This window comes from Terrapene carolina, unplaced genomic scaffold (genome assembly GCF_002925995.2).
Source record: "Terrapene carolina triunguis isolate 2854851 unplaced genomic scaffold, T_m_triunguis-2.0 Scaffold198, whole genome shotgun sequence".
Lineage (NCBI taxonomy): Eukaryota > Metazoa > Chordata > Testudines > Emydidae > Terrapene > Terrapene triunguis.
This window is the reverse complement of record NW_020664549.1, coordinates 651350-677972: the sequence shown is the minus strand read 5'-3', so window position 1 is coordinate 677972 and position 26623 is coordinate 651350. Positions and strand designations below refer to the sequence as shown.

Sequence of the window (26623 nt, the reverse complement as noted above, 5' to 3'; positions counted from 1 at the left end):
GACAGAGAGCACCCAATGGAGGCCCATGAGGTCATGGCAACTCTGCATAGGTGCGGCAGGTGGCCTGCATGCTGCAGTTGCAGGATCAGGGAATTAGATCCATAATCAGGAACTTGCACTGTTCCTGACAAAATGATCTACTGTAGATCCACGAGAAGGGAAAATTAGAGTGTTCCTGGTTTATTCTTGCTGCAGCCAGAGCTGGGTTTGTTTTTTTTTTAAAAAACAAATAATGAAATTTTGTTTTTAGATTTTTTTGTTTTTGTTTTTGTTTAAAAAAGACATACAAGTACTTTGTCTACTGAATAGAATTTAGTGTTTGGATTGTAATATGGCCAGGTGGTAAAATCTGGTCTCTCTCATCTGCCTACAGTGGAGCTGAAAGGACAGAGCTTAAAATTGTGAAGGGAAAATTCCAAGTTTCTTCTAGATTTACTGCCTTTCAGACCAGCATGTATTTTTTCCCCCTGAGTTGTGATCACTTATGTTGAGCTGCTGCATCATTTAATATTTTCAAAATATATTCTTCCAAAAAGCAGATGAAAACCAAACCTGTAAAGTTCATTACTCTGACCCCTTTTGAGAGCCTACTGCTATATTTAAAGCTTTCCTATTCCTCTTATGAGAATGGTGTTGCTTATTAAAATTGTGAAGCTCTGTGCAAATTACATTGGCTGACAGGATGGTTTTTGTCAGGTCTAGTCTAATAGTAAACTCTCCGATAAACCTATCATCCCTTAGAAAAGCACTCCAAATGCTTAAAAATAATGCATTTAAATGTAAAAGTATTCTTCTAAGGTGAAACTCGGTTAGCAAAAAGTGGGCAGGTGAATTGATAGAATTAAGAAGCAATTGACTAGCCTGCTTGTGATTATGGAACTAGAAAAACGATATCTTAAATTGAATTTCAGGTATTCCCTCTAGAGAGAGCAGATGCTCTATGTGCAAATATGCACGTGCACATAGGGTTAGTTTACTGTGATTTTTATCTATGCACGGTACTTTTCCATTTCGCAGTGTTAATATCCTGCTCCCATGCAGCCAGACCAGTGTAGTCCCAGAAGGATTGTAGGGCTGTCTCCAAGAAATGAAGGTGCTATTTATCATGTCATATGCAACCATGATAAAATAACTGGGAACTGAATGAGGCTGATGTATGAAGGACCCTGTAAACAGTCAAATCAGATACTTTATTGATTTTTTTTTTATTATTGGACAGACTTATAAATATCCTTAAGAATTCCAGACTTTGAATCTGTAAAGATCGGTTGTTTCCTCATACATAGAAATGAGCTGAAGAGCATTAATGAGAACTAGGATAAAGCCATGGTAAAGGCAGTATTGTTAGGAGAGAGAGAGAACCAAAATACACAGACCTTTTAAGGTACAGAACAGACCCCTGTAAAGGAAAGACACCTATCTCCTCTCATTTCATATACTTCTGTATTGCAGATCAAATGTGATGCATATACACATACACACACGCACCATGTGTGTGCGCGCACGTATATATACGCACATGCACATGCACAATGCTCACTGGAAGGTAACAAGAAGCAACTTTAAGTATCAACATAATCCTTGGTTCCAAATCAGTATTTACATACCATGCTGTTTGCTTTTGAACTTTTCAGCATTCATATACTGTGGTGGTAAGTACAATATGTAAGAGGGATTGCGTTCAGAAAACAAGTTTAAATTTAATAGTCTGCAAAGGATAGGAAGGAAGGAGAATGACTCCGTTTTCCCATCTGTAAAATGGGGATTAATTTTGGCTTTATAGTTAATTATAATAGTTTTAAAAATAATATTAAGCAACACTACAATGCTTGCTCTCTTCAAAGTGCTTTACAAAAATGAATTTAATAAAATTTGACAAAACTCATGACATGAGTAAGTATTTCTAATTTCATCGATAATTAATTTTACAGAAATGTCATGCTGCTTCTGTCAGTGTACCACTCTTTCTCTTTTAATCACTACCATTAGCACAGTGGTGTGATGATCTGATTTACTCATTGCATTCTGGGAACATTGCTAATTGTGCTGATTGCATCCACGTTGATGTTGTTTTTAAAAAATAAAAAAATAAGCTGCTCTGCCCAGATTTGAGATGGAGCCAAGGATATGGGACATGTGACAGAAACTATTTCCATATAGTCTCGAAAGCATAACTGTCTGCCTTGGCAGCAAAGCAGGAAGATGTACTCTAGTTTACACTTTGCTCTATTATGCATTCCACCTGACAGCTGCTTCCTGCTGGAAAAATTTGAACAGGCTCGGGGTGGGGGAGGGTATTAAAGGTGCGTGGATGTGAGGAAGACAGCCATTGCAATGCGTACACTGTTACTAGTTAACAGAGCCTCCTTTCTGAGGTCTTTGCAATATGGAAATTGTATTGTCACTGCCGTCTTTCTTTGTCCTCTTGCGTCTGATTGTACTTAGATTAAATCCAGGCCAGAAATTAAATCGTGTGGAGTTCACGCATACTTTTGTGTTTGTTTTTTGCTGTTTGAAACCGAATGCTGCTGGATCTTCATAATTCGTCAAGAAAAACCTGCAGGTTTGATTTTAAATGGACGTCCTTTTTATTTTGTGTGTGCTCCTGGGAGGTGGCAGGCTCTGGAAGGTGGATTTAGTGTACTATGAAGAGGATATGAAATACCAGTAGTCAGTAGGAACCATTGTTTTCTTTGTAGCAGCAATAGAGAACTCTGCATTGGGCACAGTGTTCCTAATGTAACTCATAGAGACACCTCACAGCCTCAGAGACCAGAATAAATGTCAGAGAAATGCATAATGTATTTCTCTGGAACCCTGAGTGTTTGATAAGCTCTATATACAGGAATCTTTTCTCGCCTCTGAAGTGCGGCCACCTCTGAAATAAAACAAGGCAGTTCAGCGTGGCACCATGCGAATTTAGGGTAGTATGTGACATTCATCACTTGCTATCCTAAATAGTGATGAGAGTGTGTGTGTGTCATATTGCAAGGGGGAATTTTCAGGCTCAAATTCTGCTTTAGCCATGAGGCTGGAGCTAAACCCCACCTCCTTTACTCATAAGTTATTTTAATGACCTCAATTGGCCAGGAGAAATGTTTTGTTTCCTTCATGAGATGGCACCTCCAGTGTCGCATATGGAGCACCCTGGGTTTTACAGAAATATCCGTCAAGTGCAGACCACCTTCAGCTCTGCTTTGATTGCATGCCTTAGATAGTATGGCTGTTTTTAAAGCTGTTCTTTCAGATTGTGGCCTGTCTGCCTTCTCCACAGCATGGGGCACGGGTCACTTGAGGTTTAAACTAGTGTAAACGGTGGATTCTTTGTAACCTGAAGTCTTTAAATCATCATTTGAGGACTTCAGTAGCTCAGCCAGAGGTTATGGGTCTATTACAAGAGTGGGTGTGGCCAGCAATGAGAACTAGGACAAAGCCATGGTGGATACAGTACTGTTAGAGGAGAGGGAGAACCAAAATATATAGATGTTTTAAGGTACAGAACAGACCCATGTAAAGGAAGGACACCTTTCTCCGCTCATTTCATACACTTCTGTGTTGCAGATATATGTGGCATATATATGTAGATCATGATGGTCCCTTCTGGCCTTAAAGTCTGAGTATCTATGTGCAGCTCCTCAGGAGCAAGGATTCATGGTCAAATGGGATCCAGGAGGGCAATCTCGTACCTCATCAAATGGTTATTTGTTTTAATGGGATCTTGACTGACAGCAGGAAGTAAACCATTGACCTATGACCAGTCCTGCAACAAAGGTTTCTCTAATCACTGCACAACCTAGCCAAGGAATGCTTTGGCATCTTGTTCATCCACATCTCCCACATCTCAGTGACTGACTTTACAGACAGACTGAATCTTCATTTTGATCTTCAATTTCTCATTATTTTAAGTCTTTCCTCCCCCCCAAGATCTGCTGATGTCTCATGGGAGATGTTTCTTAAAATCCATTCGTCACAGAGGGCTTTAGATTGTTGATGTTCAGGAGTTTCTCATTTCCTTTGACCACAGTGTCCTGTGTGGTGTGTTTGTTTGGTAACTGGAGATACTCTCATGCAAACAGTGTTTGTCTATTAGAAAGTCATGAACTTGTACTGCTAATTTAATGATATAATGTGTTGGGTAATATCATAATTAGCTGGTGTGAAGAATGCTGATACCAGACGGTTAAGAGCCTGGCATTAAGGAAGGAATAAGCAGAAGACCAGATAGAATTTCAGAGAGAAACAGATCCTATTTTCATGCAAATAACCGTCCATGTGGCCTATCCATATCAGTATTTAATATCCTTAGCTGAATAATAAATAGGATAAAGAGGCGAAAATTGCGCGTTAAAGCAGAATTGTGTCTAACGAGGATATTAATCAATTTTGCCATTAGGAGTCAGTGATCCTTTAATACTATCCGTACCTCCCTACAAATGGCATCCTTTTACATTCTTCGTCAATATGCAAAGAGATGCAGCCAAGAAATACAATAATGCAATTCCATCAAGGTGGTTCATAAACCATGAGACAGTAGCTGAAGCATTTTGTCACAAGAACAAAGATGAAACTTCATTATACACTTTAGTTTTATATTATGGAATTAAAAGGGGTGTTTGATTTGTTGGCTTTTCTTTTGTGTTCCATATGCCAAAAAATGTGTACACATTTCCAATGTTCTGCCTAACTAGAAGGAATAGAACTGTCACATCAGCTGTGGGGGAACCGGATGGCTCAGTGGATTGGTAGTGGGGGAGAACATATCACAGCCATGTCACGGATTCTGCTCTCATCCAGAATGGTGGTAGTTTAAAATCTGTAGCTCTTGGGTGCTTTCATTTCAGCTCCTAGTGGACATGCAAACCACCCCACACAACGGATTAGCGCTCTTGTTGGTTCTCTCAGCCTAAAGGCCAAGAAGCGAAGAGGTCATGGAGACTGAATGGTCCTTACACCTAGAGGTGGTCCCTCCCTGAGGGGAATGGTATCTTCACAGGCCAGTGTGAGCAAACACTGGCTTGCCGTTGTCCTTTGTGTACTTGGTCCATGGAAAAATAGGAGTTCAGTATGTAGGGTTGCCAATCCGGTATCTCTTCACAGAACAAAACATAGTTTCTTTAAGCTGTGGGGTAAGGGGTGGGGGAAGCAAACTAGTAATCCTGGTGGGAAATTTTGAATTCACTTTATTTTTTCAAATATACAGCTTAGTTCCTTGCTGTAAGTTGAAATGTAAAAAGCCTCTGACCCAACTCCCTCCTCCCCGCCTCACCACAACAATAATTACAAATATAAAAATAAAACCAATAAACTATACATTGGACAAAGGAAAACACCTGCATTTGGTTTTTGGCCTGAATAACAATGAAAATCCAGTTTCTACTGGGTGTTCATTATAATTGTCAGAAGGTGCCAGGAGATAGTGAATACAGAAGTAAAGCAAGAATGACAGTCTTACTCTGTCTATACTTCAGAAAGAAGCGTAGGTCTCTGGGGAAGCAAGTTTATTTGTGGATCTTTAAACTTTGGATTTACCCATTGGCCACATCTTGCAATGTTTTGCCCCTATTCAGCTCTCCTTGACTTCTGTCAGAGTTGAGGGAGCTCAACACCTTTCAGAGTCAGACTTATCTCCCATCCCAACTCCCTGGAGCATGAAATGCAATATCATTTGGCCGTTTTGCATGAGGTACGTAGGGACGAAGTCCCAACCTGGTTGTCTGTCAAAACTTGAGTGAAATTGTCTAGATATGAATAGATGGATGCGACTTTCAGGTTTAAAAAAAAAAAAATTAGAATGCAAGAAGCAGCCTATGCTTGGAATAGATTTGGACAGATTCTGGGAGGAAATCTCCAGTCAGCACTAAACTTTGGTACAAGGTTCTTTTGAAGGTTCTGAAATGTTTGGTTAACTTTAATTTTTAATTTATTTTGCCACTCACTTCGATGCTTCCTGCTTTTATCCAGGACCAAAGCTGTTGATGTACCAGCCCGCAACAAAGCCGTAAATGCTGCAAGTCTCCCAAGAGACTTAGTTTTGATGAAATTCCTACTCCAGTTCAGAGTCAGGAGCAGCATCCTGATTTTTGGCCACTAATTAAAACCCAAATGCCAATCTTCTTTGTGACTGACTTGTCTCTAGAAACTAACAGTCAGCAGACCCACAACTTGGGGCTTCTGGGCTCCTAAATAGTTTTACTTTCCCTTGATACTGTCTATGTATCCTGTTCCATGATTCTTCTCACCCTTTAAATATATTTATAGCGTGCCCATTGTTATGACCCACACAAGACCAACAGAGGAAAATAGCACTTTAAATTAAGACACCCTGTGTATTTCAAGGAGCTTAGGTCTAAATTTGACACTACAAAGCTAGAGTGAAAGACAGTGGATAGAAATGAGGTAAGATGAGGACAAGAGTTGGAATAATTTATCATAGGATATTGTCTTCACTTGAACTCCCTTTCTATTGGTTATTTTTGAAATGTTGTAGTGTATTATACGATAAAGTTGTGTTCATCACTAATATTTGAGCAAAAGATTATAAATGCTTAACCTGTTCCAACTGTAAACTTGACACTGATCTTCTATACAGCACTCTGTACACTTGCAGCATGTTAGCAATGAAGAAAAATGTATTGTCCTCCAGAATAAGGGATGAAACAGTTTATAAATCTCTTCTGAAGAGCTAGGAAAACCCATCCACCTCAAGAGAAACAAATAGAGAATGGTCTGTGATATTTTAGCTTGAGATGAGCAGAGCAAATGTCATCTTTGTTGGGTTTTTTCCTTTCCTTATTGTGTATCCAGAATAGAGGCAGATGCAGCATCTGACGAGTAAAGTGGGGTGAGAGAGGTTAAGTGAGAGAATAAGCACAGTAGCAGCCTTTTAGTTTGTTAAAACAGATTGGTCATTCAGTTGTCGGTGACGTGATGAAAGTGCATTTCTGTCCCTCTCTCTGTCTGGAGAGCAGGGTGTAAGACGGCCACTTAGATGTCTCAGACATGCCAAGCATTCAGTTGAGAGTCAGTCCATATCTAGACTGGGGCAAGAGAAATGAGATGGCAGATTGCTGGGGTATGGGCTGAGACTCTGATGTACGTCTGTAGATTTATTTCATCCTTCTCGCTGTAGGGTTCACAACTGTATGCAGAGTCCAGCAGACCAAAGGTTGTCATCTGAGAAATAAACACCCCATTGATGGTCTTGCTTTTCTCTTTCACCCCAACAGAAAATGAAGGAGTACCTGGAAGGCAGGAACCTGATCACTAAGCTCCAGGCCAAGCATGACCTTCTTCAGAAGACACTGGGAGAAAGTGAGTATGGGACCTGCTTGTCACTGCATTAGACAGTCAGCTATAGTTATTAAATTAGTCAGCTGACTGAGCGTAACTGTCCTAGATTACCAGTGCTAAGCGGACATATTCATGTTTTATGAATTTATTTTTTCTGGCTTACTTGGTGCAGCACTATATGGGTGCTTGAGTAATTGTGAAAGGCAAATGCAAATGCTTAATGAGGTACTAATGTGCCTCATCTATTTGTTTAAATGAAGAATGTGCCCACTCAGGGCCCCCCCTCCGTTCATAATCTGAACAGAGGTAAACCTTGTGATTTACTGTTTACTGCTGATCTTAGAAGCATTGCCTCATTAGGGTGGTAGAAAGATTTGTTTGCATGGTAGATGAGCTGCTTTTCACCTCTGTAGGTTCAATCCAAACCAGGCTAATGCAGAACATGACCTTTATTCGTGGAAATAGAAATTTCAGAGCAGACAGAATGTGTTGCCTCCGCATCTATTTGGCACGAAGCAGCAGTCAAGATTGAATGTTCCCACCACTGCTGGCCAAACACACACCTCAAGCAATGCATCCATGTCTGCATGCAAACCTCCCCCGCCAGCATTTGCGGAGAGGATGGATTGGCAGTCTCAATATCTAGTCTGACTCCTAGAACCTTACATTTACATGATAGCAGGGCCTGCTCCTCTTTGCTAGGTATCTGAATTGAAGGCCACAAAGTTTATAGTGTGCAAGTTGTCTTCTGGATGAGAATTTAAACAGTGTGCAGGTTGTAAAGTGTTTGCTTTCAGGATAAAAATGTTCTTTCTCCCCCTCTTCCCCGCCCCCAACAAAAAAAAAGCTTCATGTTAATCAGACCAAACCTGTAGGAAGTGAGGAAAGGATATTAAGATTCCCTTGTCTCTACAACTGTCCTAGGAAGGGGAATCAGAAACGCTGTTTCCTTAAAGCATTTTTCCTCTGTCTCTAAGCATCTCCAAATGACACCCAACCTGCCCCTGTGACTAATCACATTCCTGGTTCATAGCTGACCCCTGCATACCATGACCTCTTTCCTCTTAACCTGCCTGCCCCTTGAACTGATCTCAAGCTGAGGGGCAGAAGGCAGGAGCAAGAGGAATGTTTAATGTGTTGGTTGTATCTCTCTAGATTTAGAGGCCCCTGCTGTTTGTGGTTGCTTTGCAATGCTTAAACTTCTTTGGAGCTGAGCTTGTGAAGGGATCTGGTGCATGTCAGAGTGAGCAAGAGCCACTTAAAAAAAAAAAACCACCGCGCGCACACACAAATACCTGCTGTTATATGTGAGATCAAAGGAAACTGAGGTGCATTATGCCTCCAATCCAAACCAAGGAAATCAATGGGATAAACAGAGTTGGGTGCTCAGCATCTAGCCCCATTTATAAAATGTCACTTAACTGGGAGTGGGTATACTAAAACCTTTCACGCATTGCGTCAGTCTCTCTCTAGGAAGTTTTGCCCACTGAAATGCAATGCGCAGCTGCATCTCTCCAGACACTGGGGAGTACATGTTTCTATTTTTTTGTTTTTTGTTTTTTTCCTTTAGGTTACATTTTATCACTCCTCTTGCAAATTACCTTAATCTAAAGATGACAAGTTCTGGTAATAAAAATACCAGCAGGTCTTCCTTTCGACAAGTAATTATGTCTCTGACTGTCTACATTTGTCACTGTAATGTAAGAGCCCCTTGATGTTGCCACAGCCGTGTAATTTATATGTATGATGGTAGGGACAGATGGTTAGGAACTCTGGTTCTGAATAACATTTTTATAAATTATGCACCATTTTGGTTAAATGAGCTTTTACGCAAGGAGGGGAAAGTGGCTGCTCACAAAGTGTTCTATTGATTCTCAGCAATCAACAATTAGCCCTTTTCATTCACTCTCTTCTACCCAGGTTCAGGGAGGCATTAAACTCTGGAGGGGAAAGGAGAGCCAAATCATTAGCTGGTGTAAATCAGCATAGCTGTGATGTTGATTTATGCCACCTGAGGATCTGGCCTGGAATGTTGGGTTATCAAAGGTACTTGCCAAATATTGTCTCCTTTTTTCCTTACTGTGCTATTTTAAAATGCTGCCTGTCTCATCAGCAGCCATGGTAGCTTGGTCCCCAAATTGCGAACAGAATGAAAGTTAATGGAACAATTTTGCAAATATGATTGCGGAAAATATCATTAAAGCTCTGCCTCCTGAAATAGCTAAATGCTAGCACGTCAAGCCTGTGGGCTAACAAATCAGAGAATGTTTTCAATCTTCCTAAGTGGTTTCATAAAGTATAATCTCTCTCCTCCTCCCCCCCCCCCGGACAACCTCCCTCCCAGCTCCCTTGGGAAGGAGGAGGAGGGAGAGGTTGAGAAGGCTAGTTTTTTGGCAGTGAAAGTCAACAATTAGAGTGCACGGGAACCAATTTTCAGATACAATGCTTTCCAGAGAGAGAGAGTCCTCAGGCAGCCGAAGCTGGTTTCTGCATTTCCTGGTCAGCCACAGAGGAGCCTTGCCAATGGGGATGGGCTCACATGATCTTAATAGCAGCAGTTCTTGGGGGAAGCAGCCACATTGTCACTCCTTAAAGCTGTTGTTCTCCCTTCCCCACGCTCTCCTCTCCCCCGCTTCCAAATTAAGGTCTGCATGTCCGTCAAAAGCCTTTTCCCATTTCTGTTCTCTGGTGCAAGCCTTTATATTTCTTTCTTTGTCTCCCTAACAGGTCAAAGGACTGATTGCTCCCTTGCCAGGTAGGTGTGGCTCAAATAAACATTGTTTAAAAAAGAGCCTCTTCCAAAAAGACAGCTGACAAAAGGAGTCAGTCACCAACTCAGGACCTGTGTAGATTAGGAAGAAAAGGTGGGGTTTGCGAATTTCCTGTTAAGCAACACATCTTTAAGCACCATTGCCTTTGTCTGATCTAGATGCTAAATGATGTCCAACTTCACGAACACCATATTGCTAAACACACCTTGTTTTTCTAACCTAGATGGGGTCCTGGACTCTTCAGGATTTATCCACATGGGGGCGGGGGGAGGGACAAGAAGCCAAGCAGCATCTTGAAGTGCTTGTGATTGCTTAATAGGAGGGTGGGGGGGAAGAGAATGGTCATAGAGGCGTTTTCTTCTCCTTGCCCTGCTGACCTCATCTGGCCTGACATGGAATTGGATTGCAGCACAGAGAGGCCATGAAGAATAAATATTTTGCTGTAACTGAGGCCAAGTATCAATCACGGTGCCGTAGAAGTCACCAAATATGTGAAACTCAGCCTCTCATCATGAGGGGTGGGGGGCTTTCTGGGAAATGTAACAGTTCTGTGTCTCTGAATTTGTTTTTGGGGGCTGTGTTGGCCACAGGGATTGTGCAGCGCGCTGGCTGCTTAAAGTGAGGGTGATTACTGCAGATCTGAAATCATTACTCCATTTTCCCCATTCCTCACAGTAAAGCAGAGCTGACAGGTCCTAATTAGGGTCTGACATCTGTAATAATAAAATATTATTCATTGTGAAACAACTTTAAATATCAGAATCATTTTCACCAATAGTCTAAAATATACCTCACTGCCTGTGACAGCTCATGAAATCTGCTTTCTTGCTTTCTCACTACATCTCATTCTTTTAAAAAAAAAAATCTGCAAAATGAACGCTATAATTGTGATTCTTAAACACAATAAAATTGACATACTTAGAATTCCGCAGTCAACTATCCTGGCAGGCAGTTGGGCTGAATGATCCATTAGGCTTTCTCTATCCTTATCTCCCATGATTCAGTTTTATTGAAAGCTAAGAATTTCTAAACCCCAGAAATAAGATAAAAGGAAGGACTTTCAGCAGAGCAGGCTCAGACCTCCTTCAGATCAGGCACTAATATCCGCCTGCATAAACAATAATTATGAAGCCATTTGTAATCATGATTTTGTTATTTGGAAATGGTTTAATTTGGTGTCCATTTTTTATTTTTTTATCACAGGTTATTATAAAGAATGCATTAATATGCTTATATTAACAGCACAGAGGGAAACCAATTTACTTTTTTTTCCCCCTCTCCCTGTGGCTTTAAATCATCCAGTACAATGGACCTACTTTGGAGAGGTGCTCTCTGAAAATTATAACCAACTTGATTTAGAGTGAAGGGGTTTATATACTGGATTTTCATATGGTTGGAAGGAAGAGGTTAAGTACAGGCTTGTGTTAAGGCAATGGGCTCCCCTGTTCCAGTTTCAGGATTACTGTGCTTTTATATTAAATCACTTAGTCTTTCCAAAGTTCCTGTGAACTGACAGAGTGTATATCATTGAATTTGTTTCCCATATCTGGGTCCTTTCCCCACCAAGACTGAGTACAGTTTTTGAAATACCATACAAGCAAGTATTTTGGTTGTCAGTGGTCACCTTGACATTTGCCTGTGTTCTTTCCTCTCCATCTTCCACCGATGATCCGTTCTGGGCTTCTGATCAGTGGCAGACGCAGCTCTACTATAAGGAAGCAGGTAATAAAGAACTCACTCTGTGTGTGGGGATGGGGGGTTATTTTTGTGTCTGTCTCTTGCATAGAGCTTTTTTGTATGTTCTTTTTTGAGTGTTTGGGAATGTAAGAACTGAAATGGTAAAAACCTGGATCTTCCATAAACCTTTTGCAGTCACCTTTTTGGGCAATAACAAACTTCATTTTTATGTTTTTTGGTATTTTGAGAAAGCTCTGGTGTCCAGAATTCCATACAAGTTCGATGCAGTCCTATATTCTGAGGCTGTAACTTCTTCTGGACAGGCATTGGTTGAGATATTCAAAGCCATCTGTCAGTTTTTGACACGCATCTTCCATTAAAATTAATGGCAACTTGGAAATCAGGACTGATCTTTTTGTGTTTTGTACAGTGTTGAGTGGATTGTCCATACTAAACCAACAATAAATAATGATCTTGGAAGGATGATATTTGGGGGTGTGGGATAGCTCAGTGGTTTGAGCGTTTGCCTGCTAAACCCAGGATTGTGAGTTCAATCCTTAAGGGGACCATTTAGGGATCTGGGGCAAAAATCTGTCAGGGGATTGGTCCTGCTTTGAACAGGGGGTTGGACTAGATGACCACCTGAGGTCCCTTCCAACCCTGATATTCTATGGCTCTATGACTTGGAGCTCAGGCATTCCCAATTACTGAACAATTTTGGTTAAAGGCTGATACTGAATCAGCTCAATAACTTAGTTATAATAGTACTTGCCCTTCTGTAGAGCCTTCCATCAGAGAGGCTCAAAGCATTTGGCAAACGTTAATGAGTTGAGTATTCGTGTGACATTGGATAGTATTATCCCCATTTTACATATGGGGAAACTGAGTCACAGACCGTAAGTGATTTCCCCCCCCATGCCACATAGTGTCTGGAAGAGCTTGGAATAGAACCCAAGCTGCCTGACTCTCAGCTGCTTCTTGAGCCATGTTACCATCTTCCTACTCATCATGTGGCATCGTTAGACTCTGTCCTATAGTAGTCTTCCTGAAGAACAATAGGTATGTTAGTTATATGGTTCATATGAGAGATACTTTCGTTGAAGAGTATACTTTCAATCTGTTAACTTGTGACAGAATAGGGCAATGTATTTATCCTACTTTAGTTTATCTTCACCCATGACAGGTGTGTGTGCTTGTATCACTGTCTTCTATGGGTGGAACTATCAGACCTGCTTGTCTGTGACATCATTACCCACTAGCAGCCTACATAAACTGCTTCACTAAGGTTCACAGTCCATTGTTTCCTGATGACATATATTATTTCTACTGCTATTTGTTCTCTTTTAAATTCACATTTCTATTAAATAAAGTTGTAACTGCACGCTGGCCATACCTTTCATAATAAAAGGGACTCCAAGGAATTCTAAGGATGCTTTCTTTTCTGTCCATAGTGGATGACTTATTGCCTTTTAAACTATGACATTTTAATAACAAAGGAACTAGATCATGTTAACCTGGGATAGGAAGGAGCTGGAAAAATTTTTTCACATCCAATAGAGACAAGATTTGACTTGAAACATCATTTCATCTGCTCCTCCTTTGGTCCCTTTTCATTCTTGAGCAATAGCTTACAGAATCTGTCTGCTGACACTTTTCATTAGCCAGAAAGTAGGTTGCAGTTGCTGTTAGAAGGCATTGTATATAGCAGGATAGCCAGCACCATGCGTGTCTTGTTAGTATGTTGGTAGTTTGAGGGAAAGGCAGACTGTATTTTACATTTTTCTTTCCGATTTAGGAAATTGTAGGCACGATATGTCCCTTGCTATATTTTGAGCAATGATTATAAGCTATGTTTAAAATCCAGTATGCTGATTTTTGAAAACCCACTTTCCATGTTACATCTCAAGATTTTTGGCTTTATCATAATTTAGTATGTAGGCTGCTGTGCTGCAGCTAGATGAAAGGTATAGTCTTATTTATTTTGGGATGCTGGAGGGCAGGGGAGAGTTTGTAGAAATATCTGCCGTGAATAAAAGCTATATAAATTGAATGAAAATCTGAATCTTTATTTAGAGAATTTGCATTTCAAGTTGTTTGCAGGCTCTCCTATGCAGCAGAGCTGGATCTTTTGAATATCCTGAACTCATCTGTTGTGGAGATTGTTGCTTTGTTTACACACTAGTAACACTCTTTCAACAGGAAGTGAAATAGCTGCGTGTCTGTTTATTAATAGCCATTCACAGTAGTGTTTGAGGGCTCACAATGTATTCTGTACTTGATTGGAGATGACATACTATACCCTGTGACTTGAAAACCTAAAAGCTAATCCGTTTGGAAAAATGAGTGCCTCTGTGCCTCAAATAATCCACATGAAATCACTTGTGTGTGACTCTTTTGAGTGTGACCTACCAATTTAAATTGCACATCGTTCAGAAATTATCTCTTTGAGGACAGAGTGTGTTTTTCTCTATAAAGTTCATTTGGTGCCTCTCTGAAATGAGCTGTGTAAATCGGTGGTGCTATTTGGATGATTATTAATAAACTCTTTGTCATTCGCCAAGTAAGCTGCAGGTTTCCATAGTGTTTCAAAGCACTGTTGTATTGCAAAGTGTGTCCTCTTATACAGCTTGCAGAAAGCTAGTGCAATCCAGATAATGAGGAGGGAAAATTGTTAATTACAAAATTACATTTGATGTTTTCCTAAAAGATCTGCTCTGGGAATTACTTTGGGGAAGTTCCCTGGCCTGGGTTATACAGGAGGTCAGACTAGATGATCACAATGGTCCCTTCTGGCCTTGGAATCTATGAATTAAAGGAATTCTACAGCCCACTAAAAGGAAAATCACTAAACCTTTTAAAAAATATATTCAATTAAGTCACTTAACCTCTGTGCCTTAGTTGACTCTTTTCTAAAATGGGAACAGTAATACTCTATCTCACAGATATTGTTGAAATCTAATTGTTTGCAAAGTATCTTGTGATCCTCTGAAGACAGGGGCTAGAGAAGTGCATTGAACTGTTCGCCTATTACACAACTTCATCACTGAATTGTTTATGGTGGAAATTGGCAAGCTAGAAAGTGTCATTTACTGTGTTCTGGCCCTGGCCCAAAGAACAGCCTGCACTCCAAGCTGTCATTGTGAACTGGTATTTTGACAGTACTCAGTGCTTAGCCCAAAGGTCAGTGAGCATATGACATCTAAAATGTTTTTGCAATAAAATGTCAGGAGCTTGTTCTGCAAAACCAAAATTTGTCATGTTTGGGATAAATGGAAATCAATCTGAAAAATGTACAAATATGGACTCAGCCAGAGGGCCACAACTTTGTGTGGGTATGCGCTGCACGAGATGAAGGAAGGGCATAGTAGGTTTTCTCTCTTTTTCCTTCCCTGGCACCTTGTGCACCAGTTGAGCACAGGTGTTGTGCAGAGTTAGTCATTACAGCAGCACCAACTGGCCTTCTCAAAGCATGATGTTGGCAAAGCTGGCCAGCCACAGGGAGCTCGTATGACACCACTGGTGCTATAACATTGCTGCTTCCAGAGGCATTGCATGGAGCTGTGCCCTAAAGGTGTTAATGCAGCCCAATAACGGTCTTCTACACTGAGTCCAGATCAGAATTGGTGATCCTTGGTTTTGACTTGGTGCTTTTTCATTGCACATAGATATATTTATTCCTGTATAGCTTGGGATGGCAGTTACCATCTCTGCAAAAGGCAGTGTTATGTCTCTAGGATAATTCACAAACCAAATAGTACCTCCTTCAGAGACTCTGCTTCGGGCCCTGTGGACAGCTCTGTTCCCAATCCCTGGCAGAAGGTGTATTGCTCCATGAAGTTTTGCTTGTGGATTTCAGAGTTGTTTTTTATTTTTCAGTCAGCTCTGTGCTTGACTATTTGTTTTAATTTTCTCCCTTGGTTGCTCAGGACTCCAGCCAAGCCATTCCCCTTGTGGTGGAGAGCTGCATACGATTCATTAGCAGACATGGTAAGTTTACAGATGACAAAGTAATCATTTTTTCAAATGCCCCTTAACAGAATAAGGCAGGCAAAACTTTTTTTGTTTTTTAAGGGTGTGTAAACTCATCATGAGGAACCAGAAAACCTAGATTTGGATCCCGCCTCTGAACTCTAGGAAAGTTGACATCCAAATTTCATAACCTGAGTCCGTCCATCTCTAATTTAAGTGAATCACATGGCTGCTTCAATGTGCGGAGTCTCTTGTGAATGTTTAGAGTAGCCTGGTGCAGAACATGTGTGTTGGAATCCTACAGCAGGCACTACTAAGAACTCCCCACTGTCCACTTGGAAGAGTCAGTAGTGCTGCACTATTGTCTATCCTAAGCATAGGAAGACAGATTGGCTGCTGCAGGTACTTGAGGTGGGGAATGCTAAGCACTAAATAGTGCCTCCTACATGTATCCTTCCTTCCCAGCGGGGAGTTACTTGGATACTGCAGAAGTGTTCAAGTTTCCTTAGGTTTCATTCAATGTGTGTCCCATAGCTTCTTGTCTTCAGTCTTGCATGAGGTTGGAAGATTATCCCTCTGACTGGGGCAATATTACCAGGCCTTTGTGTTCAAGTTGTTTCTGTGCCTTTATCTCTTTTCTTGTCATGTAACCTCCCTCCCAATATCTGTCTTGCCTACTTACAACTCTCCCCGGCCTCACGTTCTGAGCTATTCTCCTTGCCCACAATATTCAAGTGACCGTTCACGGGAGCTGAGGTGCAGATTTATTTGCTTGGATAAAGGATAAATGTAGCATTTTAAGATAAACATCTTCCACACATTTTATTCTAAGTTGTGTGTGTTTTTAATTAAATGTTATTTAATAATAGCATGAAGAACGGCTGCTAGTCAATAAGCTTGGGGTTTGTTTTCATCTAACCAATACACAGAGCCAGAGAATAGGTTCAATTGTACTTTGCTTTTGTTTTAATCACTATTGCAGGTTGGAAACTATTGTGTAGGTTCTCCCCACTTTTTCCCTTTTGGAGTACCAAATAAAATATATGCTAAAGAAAGCACAATTTGGGATTAGAGACATGTGCTCTTCTCGTACAAATCCATGTCAAAGGAGAATTATAAAGAATTGATGGCTTAACCCGTTAAAGTTAAGTTCTGTAACATGGTTATTACATCTTGCATCTGAATTGATGCTTTTGAATAAAGATTTCCCTGTAGATAGTGGATTGATTCCATTTTCATTCTCAGTTTGCTGCATTTCGGTATATATTTATTTTCACTGTGCAATGTGATATGTGTGCTGATGATACCAGGAATAATTAAGGGCCATGTAACACAAGAATGTCATTGCTTGTGGATTAAAATAGTACCATAATTTATGAGACGAAGAGCTGGCCACAGATGATCCAAAAGAGCTTATTAGTTACATATACAGTGCCATAAACCTACAGTACATAGAGCTTTGCAAAAGTCAAACTCCCTGCCCCTGTCCAGAGGCTTGAATAAATACAACCATTTCCTTGTGCTGGAATTATTTTAGAAGTTAGGATGTTGGCTTTAAATGTTTGCTGCTCATATTTCATGTTCCAACAAAGATATTTTATAGGAATCCATTGGAATCCATCAACTACTTGCCCCCATTAGTTTTAATGATTTTATAATACTTAACTACTCTACTGGAATATCCTGAAAACTCCCCTAGAGTCCCAAATATCAAGTCACATTAGTGGTAGTTACATTCTGTAATTTCAATTGAATAAGTTGTTCACTTCTTGTCGTAACTATTTTCTATTGTTGCTGTTAAACAATAAAAAGTTGCTGTGTTCTGCCCAAGGAGTGGCTTCAATATATAGGTTGTATATGAGCCAAGTGATTCAATATATAGGTTGTATATGAGTTTAAGTTAGTAGAGTACTTTGTGGTACTTCCTTCTAGTGAGGGAGGGAAGTAAATACTTTTCACTTTTTTCCTGGTGTGGAAGGGGAGTTCATCCCTTGTTGTATTCTTAGATTTTTGCAGAAGGAAATTTTCCAAAGGGTGTGAGAATTTGGCCTGTCTTGCTTGTTGACATGGTTGTAATGTTTTAGATGGATGGGATCCCACCCTGATTGTGCTTAGGCTGGGCAGAATTTTTTTTTTTTTTTTAATAATTTCAACAGGTGATATCAATATTTATTTTTAAGGGTTTTTTTAAGCGTAATGATTTTAAATGTTTGCAGTTGCACAAAATTATGAACTTTAAGCATTTTTTAAAAGTTGTATCAGAATTTTCACATTTGTGGGAAATTATGTAGAGATCAGATGATGCTTTAATGACAGTACATGTTAAGATTCAAAAAGTTAAAGCATTATATAAACTGTTAAAAGTCAAATTGTCAACATCACATGCCAAAATATTTCAAGTAAATATTCTTAAAACAAACTAAGTTCTCCAGCAGCGTTTTTCTTACTTTGCCTAGTTGTAAACTTCAATTATCATAGGAAAATGTTTTTGTTGGTTTGTGATATATGGTGAAAGACATTTTAATGACACCTTCCAATAAAACTCATCTTTTCAAATCGATTATGCAATATTACTTTGCCAGATGAGGAACTGAGTTGAAATCTTTGACTGTCATTGTGGGTTTCTCTTATTGTCTTACAGGACTGCAGCATGAAGGCATATTCAGAGTGTCTGGATCGCAGGTTGAGGTGAATGATATCAAAAACGCATTTGAGAGAGGTAAGGAGGGTGTATTCTGTATCATATCACCACAGGTGTTACCATTCTAAAATACCTTTAGTATTTTGGACACAACTGATTGTGCCCTGGGTAGTGTGGTTTTTTTTACAGTTCTACATTTCATAAATGACTCCAGGCAGAGAATTTTTTTCAGTGCTCACTAACCTTGAACATATAAAGTCACTTGATATGTTATGCTTCATGTCTTGCTACATCGCCGTATAATAATCATTCAGAATTTCGGCACCTGTCATGTTGGATTGTTTAATGACTGCACACATTTCCTTCTTGGATTTAACTGCCTAGTCTGTTTTCCTCCACTTTGTGAATAGACTCTATTCCATGCCTGGGGTGGGATCTCTTGCCCCTGACATTTCTTGTAAAGCAATATGACTACATTTACTCTAATCACCACAAAGTAAGAGAGTCCATTTCAACTCACTGTTCATTTTACTCTTATTTGGAGGGCTTTTGTTGGGTTTTTAGCTTGCATATGTGATTGGCCTTATGCACAAGCAACTCTTTGGGGGCCCTCTGACACAGCAAGTCACATCTGACCCAGTTTCCCTGCCACAGTGGGACCAGAGAAAAAGTTAGCTTTCAGATCAGTCCTAGCAGTTTGTGGCGCCCTTCTTGCTTGGGACTCTGAAAATCACAAGGCTGGTCCTGCTTCCTCATACATTTCATGTTGCAAGTGACACATGAATTGTAAGTTTTCATGTTCACATATCTCCACATCCCAGATATGGGTGCATAGCAAATTGCTATCAGTGAGAGGAGAGAGAGATGTACGTATTTTAGAGATGTGATCTTACTCTGCCTAACCATGAGGTTGTTGAGACTACAATGCATTTGTCTTTTATCTGAGAATGAAATACCTTGGAAAACAAAGGAAATGCATGTGTGGTAGGGTTGAGGGCTTACAACACCAGACTCAGACTACCTTTCTTAAAGTAAAGGACAGATGTCAGACATTTCAGGGAAAACAGCCAGTTATTCCAGTATCACCAAAATAACATTACTTTTTTTAGTTTCATTTTGCTTGTCCCTCTAAAGAGGATGATATACAGAACTGACGAAGTTAACAATAATGTCTGTGCAGTTTATTACTTAATCCAGAACCCTTGGTAGCAGTTAATATCAAAGATAATGCTCTGGTTCATAGTGGACCATTTATTATCCTGTGTGATTATTAAAGTAATAGGCAAGCTTTGGTAATTTCTGTCACATAATGGATATATATAGCTTCGATTTGAGGTTTGCCCCATCATAAAATCTAATTATATTTGATAGGGAGATTTCCGTAGGGAACAGCTCCTTCAGTGTGTGTCTTCTTTTTTGTAATAGGCGAACTACAATATAGATAGTCACAAATTAACTGCACCAGAAACTTTATTTCCCTACCAATCCAGCACAACATGTCTCCTTCTAAAACTTGTAAAGGTAGCGATTGGCACAAGCATTGGCCTGCTGTGTAGGCCCCAAAGCAACCCCACAGTGAATCACAGAGTTGATTAGGACGTGAGCAATTTGTGGCAATGTGCTTCCTACCTCCTATAACCCAGTTAAGCAAATGCTCTGTCTGTTCCCTCCAACCAAAAACACCTGGACTGCAGAGCCTCCCAAAGCAACCACAGCTCCAGGAGTAATTCCACCCCTAATGTGGTCATAGGTGGGGGACTCTTCCTCCATGTGTTGGGGTCAGATGAGAAAGTCAACCCCTTTATCTGCCTGACTGGGGGCATGCAGCCACCTCCAGCCACAGAGGATGGCTGCCAAGGACCTTTCTTGATTGCTGTACTTAGGGGACGGCTTTCCCAATCACCCATTGCCTGCTCGGGGTGTTGGGGGAATAGGGAGTAACCTTTGGATTACATGGATCCTTCTTTCTGGCTGAGACATGTCCTTCTAGCAGAGCAGCCAGATCCTCTGTCTACCAAAGTTCTTACTATTCCTCCCTACCTCCTTTTTTTTATTATTATTGTTTTTGTTGTAACTAGGGGAGGATCCACTGGCTGGAGACCAAAATGACCATGATATGGACTCAATAGCGGGAGTTCTGAAACTCTATTTCCGAGGGCTGGAGCACCCTCTATTTCCGAAGGAAATCTTTCATGATCTGATTGCCTGTGTCAGTAAGTAGATGAAGGAATGGTGTTTTCTATTTAAATAGAAGACCTGCAAAAAAATGCAGATGACCCTTTATCAACCCCCCCCCTCAATCCTCTGCTCCCCATTCCCCCCAAAAAGATCAGTTTATGGTAATAAGAGCAAACTTTTATTGCACCAGAAATGTTGATTTTATTTTCCATCATAGCCCAGATTGCTTTTTTTGAGCTTCCCATCTTCATCCCCTCCCAAAATATTTCTCCTAATCCCTTTTAGGCTCTGTGCTCCAGCCATCATCCAGAGAGGTCTGCTCAACTCTCTTTGTAGCACTCTTTAATCTCATGGCAGAGCCTGTTTAGGAAAGTGAATCTGAGAAGAGAATGAAGTGGATCCTTTGGGATCTGCACCACAGCAGCATGTTTCTGAGATAGTGGCCACAGCATCTTCAGAGCCAAAGCTTCATAAGTAGTTTTTTTAAATAATAATTTGCACAAAATGCTCCTTTAAAGGCCTAAACTCAGAACGTGCTTGCAGCTGCCATCTTGGAAGCCCACTGTTCTAGCAGAGTTTTCCTGACCAGTCTGCTATCCCCAGTCTGCTATCCATGTACATGCAGCACATCTGTTCTGGTGCATGCCATGTATTTCCAGCAGGGAAGCAGCTGTGTGTTTTAACCAGTCTGAATAACCCTTCCATAACCACAAGGAAGATTCCTTATGGACTCTCACTACTGAATGTATAATGTGAGAGTGATCACAGTCCAGGTATAAACAGCTTGGATTATTTCAAAGCTTTTTCTTTTTTGTTGGAAACCAAGTTTAAATGGTCCCATTATTGCCGAATCATTCAGCAGCAAAGAATGAATCTATTGTCCAGGCAGTGGAATAGCCATCAGCGGCAGCCTTTGAAGTGGGGCAAAGATAACTGCTTCCGAAACAACTCATGGTTTTCTTCTCACAGTAAATGACTTTACAAAGCTTAATTCATGTTAGATGAAAAGAAATCTGCTCCCAAATAACTTCATCCTTCCAGGGCTGAGGATTTATGCTGCCCACTTTTTTTCTCCGTCGTCTGCTGCACACAGAGCTTTTAGCTCACCCTTTAGCTATGGTAATCTATTTTCTGAGTCAGACCAAACACTTTTTTGTTCAACACCCACCTTTTGTAGCTGATTGGAATGAGCTGTTGTGTTGGATCTAGTGAAACAGACATCACTCAGTGCACCCACACTGTAAGGGAACCTGCAGATAGATTACACATACCATGTATCTTTGCAATAAAGGGCTTTGCAGAACAGGTTATGCATACATTACATCATCCGATAAGGCATTTCTGGAGAACACATCATACACCTTACAGGAAGCAGATAGCCCCTTTCTTCCCCAAGATTCTGTGCTACTGTATCTTGGCTCCTATCTTTAATATTTTAAACCCTAGTGTAGGGAACCTCCTAGTGTGCCACAGACGTGCAGATTCAGTGACTTCAGGTATGGCCATGGTGATATAATAACTCTGTATGGTGCTCTTTCCTCCTTTCAGCAATGGATAACTTACAAGAAAGAGCACTACACATCCGGAAGGTCCTTCTGAGCTTGCCTAAAACCACTCTGATTGTAATGAGATACCTCTTTGCATTCCTCAGTCAGTGAGTATCCCTGAAAGCACCAGAGCTCTGCAATAGATGTTGGGGTTGGTATAAATGTGTTGAATGAGAGGACTGCAGATTTGACACTCTGCAGTTTCTGATCCAGAGCAGCAGTTCAGGCTACAAGTGCCGTTCTCTTTGCCAGTAGCAGTTTGTTGCCTCTCAGCCTGCTTACTTAACTATTGTATCTATTTTGCTGGGCCTCTCAGCATTGCAAAATAACTAGAAAAAACTTCAGCAACCTCAACAGAGTTCTTGAAATGAAAATTCATAATACTAGAGCTAGCCTGGTAAGCTAATGGAAGTGCAGCATGAAGGATCAGGGTCTGGGTCCCAGGCTAGCAAGAACTGGGAATGCTGCGTACTCCATCCTTGTTGGGGTAGATGGGCTCAAAATGCATAAGATCCTTACTCCCCAGCTGGTGGGTACATGGAGCTCTGCTGGCAGAGGGGACCCAGCCTTATTCTCCTTGCATGCTGTGGGGCTCTTGAGGATGCTAAGAGGAGGAAATGTTGCATCCCTGCATATATTCTGTATGGAAGCTGATAACATCAAATGGGTGTTCCAGTGGTATTGTCCTTCATCATGTTCACATTGGGGCAGGTAAAAAAAAAAGAGAGACTGCATTTGGGAGGGGATGTTTAAATTATCTATGGTATATACACAGTATTTGGGCTTGAATCAAAACACTAGATCTGTACAATACTAAACTTTGGCAGAGACTGAATCTGACCTTCCCATCTGGCACCTTTATAACAGACTGAACCAAAATTCTGGATCAGAACATCCCCAGAAGTTTTTGGATCTGGAGCTAAATTTTGCAGCCTCCCTCTAGACATCGCCAAAGTTCCCTGAAACGTTATACTAAAACCAAGCAATAGAAAACCAGGCACTGTTCCAATGATTATATGTTGGCATTGCTCTGTGGATTCCTGTCTGGTTGACCAATTGCATCAGGGGAGTGACAGTACAAGAAGATTCAACCTTCCATACTTCAGAGCTGAATTTTGAGGTGCAGCTCTGCAGAGCTCAGTCATCTTAATCGCATCATTTTGGCAACCTGGAGGATGGATGTCTCATCCTTTTCCTCATGATGGGTTTAACGTCTTGTACTGCAATTTGAGGTTTCCGCTATAAATAACTTAGAGGGATATGGAACCTCTTGCCCTTTCTCTCATCTGTCTCCCACAGGTCATTAAAACTAGCTAGACAAAGCAGCTCTTTCTGCCCTCACTGCCTCCAATAAAATGGAGGAAAATTTGGCTTCCAGAATGGAAGAAATAGTGTGTGTTTAGTTTGTATAGAGCTTGGGAAATTTATTTCTACAACTGCTTTGAGAAATCTTACTGATTTTAACTAATAAGTGATGCTATGGCCATTGAACAACCAGTCTTACACAACAGTGCAACAGACATTATTCATGAAATAAAGCATAGCCCTAAAACTCAGGGGGTCACACTCTGTTTAGACATGCATATGCAACTCCCACTGACTTCTGAAGCTGAAATAAAAATCGCTGTAGCTTGTTGAATTGTCTTGGCTCCTAATTGGATTAGCCGCACTTCCAAAACTAACTTGAAAGGCAAAGGACTCTAAATAAACCCCAAGGCTGACTTTATAGCAGAACTGAAAGTGCTGTAAATCCAACCTCAGTCTGCAGAAAATACTCCCTAAAGTTGTGAAATCCTCAGTACTACAAACTAAATATGACCAGGCCTGGTCATGCTTGGATGGGAGACATTCTAGAGTAACCCCCAGTATGCAGCAGGAGATGGAACTGCTGTTTCAGTAGATTACACTCTTCCTGCTAAGTATTGAACTGCTGCCCCAGATTGATGGTAAGGACTGTCTCCACTTGTGATAATTACGGAGCCCATTTCACTTGAGATAAGCTTAGTGGAATGTTTGCCCACTTTGCATCCTATCTAAATATCATAGCTAACTATGTATTTTCATTGAGATGGTTTTTCTTTCTGTCCTACATGCTGTGCACTCTTATAAACAGCTTGGGAAATAAGATTTCTCAGAGCAGTTGTGCTGATATGTTGTGCTCATGTGTTCAACCTCAGAGGTGGCTGCATTTCTATGAGGGGGGTGAAGTGATTCCTGCATATGTAAATTTGCAAAGCACTTCAGGCTTCTTCTTGATGTAAGCAGGTTATTAAAATAAGATTAATATTTTGGTTTTACTGCTCATGTGGCAATCGACATTAAATAATTCAGAGACTTGAGTCCTGTTACCTGTGTTTGAGGCGCTAATACATCAGCTGCTCCTGAGAGATGCCCAGTCTCCTATGTAGAACTTGGTAGCAAGTTTAAAAACCCTTATTAAAATGGTTCAGGGCATTTGTTGAATCCGATCCGATATATACATCTCTGCCCAGATATAACGCAACCTGATATAACATGAATTCTGATATAACGCAGTAAAGCAGTGCTCCGGGGGTGGCGGGGCTGCGCACTCCGGCGGATCAAAGCAAGTTCGATATAATGCAGTTTCACCTATAACGCGGTAAGATTTTTTTTTGGCTCCTGAGGACAGCATTATATCGAGGTAGAGGTGTATTGCAGAAATTGTTATTGCACTGTGGAAAACCAAAAAACATTCACAAGATTTTCCTCCTCCCAAGCTCTTGTATAGGAAAGAGATACTCTGCAGTGCAAGAAGAGAAACTTTCCACAATAGTGCTGTGAAATTCTTCGATGCCTTGGGATTCTCATTCCACAGATGTCACTTCTGGAGTCATTGAAGTGGATGTTTCCTTCCAGCCTTAATAGCTTTTAATTATTTTAAGAAGTGAACTGGAAAACAGGGTCTTTCAAGGGGGTTGTTCTAGAATTTAGCTCTCTGTTTGGTGCTTAACCATTAACTGGTGCCTTGACAGGCTTAAATTACAGATTTGGGGTTAAAATTTATTCAGATTAAAGAAGTGTTGCTGTGCAGAGACTCAGTGTTCCGGCTGCACTTGGTAAATCCTACAGATCTGCTCCAGGAAAAGCTGCTAACAAGAAACATCTTGGTCTTTGGGAAAGGGTTTGGTTTGGAAAATACACTACCTAACTCTCGCTACCAAGCACAGAGTTGGGCAGAGGAGCTCAGGTTTTGCTCTGGAACTGGATGCAGGGCCGCAGTGAGATTATAAACAGCAGTCATAAAGCAGGATATGCTTCTGCTTGTGAAGTCAGCTCCCCAAAGCCTTTCAAAGCAACACAGTCCCCAAACCTCTACAATCCCTTGGAGGTTTTTAGCTCCAACTGGCCTTGCTTTTCAACTTCAAAGGGTTTCAATACGTCCCTGTAGCTAATACTAAAAGTCCTAGTGGCTGCTTCCATAGTGAGCGTTGGCTTATTCTTGTGCTATTGGGACCCTTTGTGCTTGGCAAGAACTGTTTCGAGGAGGGTGCAAATGGAAAGAAGCAGAAGGGCTCCTTGGTTGCCAGCTCCCTTGCTGTGTTCGGTGCTGCAGGCTGTGATGTGTGGAGTAGCAGTGACTCAGTCAGGCCTGCCTTGGCCTCTTGACTGGATGTAAGGTGTTACTGCAGCAGCTGCTATCGGAGCAGGGTGCAGAGAGTCGACCGCATGTAAATAAATCCCTGGCAATGAAATTCAATCTGCATGAAGAATAAAGCTATTGAAAAGAGGAACAGTCTGACATTTTCTTTCTTTACCAATGCTGCATGTGCTGATTGAGGAGGATGTTAGGGAAATGGAAAAATGCCTTAGCGATTGAGTAAAGAAATCAGCATGTCAGCAAGCAGCAAAGTTTTCTGTTTTTCGGTACAGATCTCCACTAGGAATCTGTTTTCATGCAAGCCGTGTCAGATCAGGCAGTCATCCTGGGAGGTGCATCTAGAGGAGTTCCTCCTTCCTCAGTAAATTCCAGTCACTCTTATTTTTCCTTTATTGACCCAAAACGTTCCGTTCCCAGCAGAAGGGGCTTAAAGAGCAGAGCACCCAAAGCTAGACCTCTCGATTTAGATGTTGGCTCCCTAGCAGGAGGTGTCGGTATTGTTGGCTCGTATTAATCCTCTTCTCCCGATCTCTTGCAGTTTATCTCAGTTCAGTGAAGAGAACATGATGGATCCCTACAACTTGGCCATCTGCTTCGGGCCCACGCTGATGTCTGTGCCTGAAGGCCACGATCAGGTCTCCTGCCAGGCTCATGTCAATGAGCTGATCAAAACCATCATCATCCAACATGAGAACATCTTCCCAGGACCGAGAGAACTGGAAGGCCCAATCTACAGCAGGGGTGGAAACACTGAGGATTACTGGTACAGTAGGAGCCATTAGGGAGCAGAGGAAGGGGGCCAGCACTTAATGTGCTCATTAACTAATTGTGTGTTGTAGTCATGCACACTGCATTGTGTCAAATTCCAGCCTCCAACACCAGTCCCAGAATTTAAAGGAGTTAAAAACAGGTTGCGGAAGCCAGGGAGCCA

At 41.0% G+C, this 26623-nt stretch overlaps 1 protein-coding gene across 3 annotated transcripts in view; it reads left to right on the top strand.

Moving 5' to 3' along the window:
• Nucleotides 1-26623, top strand: part of LOC113407100 (SLIT-ROBO Rho GTPase-activating protein 2-like) — a 202654-nt gene that overhangs the window by 155062 nt on the left and 20969 nt on the right. For all 3 annotated transcript variants that reach the window (XM_026655147.1, XM_026655146.1, XM_026655148.1), the window contains exons 10-17: nucleotides 7227-7311; nucleotides 10018-10045; nucleotides 11753-11783; nucleotides 15665-15725; nucleotides 18349-18426; nucleotides 20427-20561; nucleotides 22075-22180; nucleotides 26231-26455. In XM_026655147.1, the coding sequence (XP_026510932.1) occupies nucleotides 7227-7311; nucleotides 10018-10045; nucleotides 11753-11783; nucleotides 15665-15725; nucleotides 18349-18426; nucleotides 20427-20561; nucleotides 22075-22180; nucleotides 26231-26455 (749 nt within the window). The remainder of the gene's footprint in view (nucleotides 1-7226; nucleotides 7312-10017; nucleotides 10046-11752; nucleotides 11784-15664; nucleotides 15726-18348; nucleotides 18427-20426; nucleotides 20562-22074; nucleotides 22181-26230; nucleotides 26456-26623) is intronic.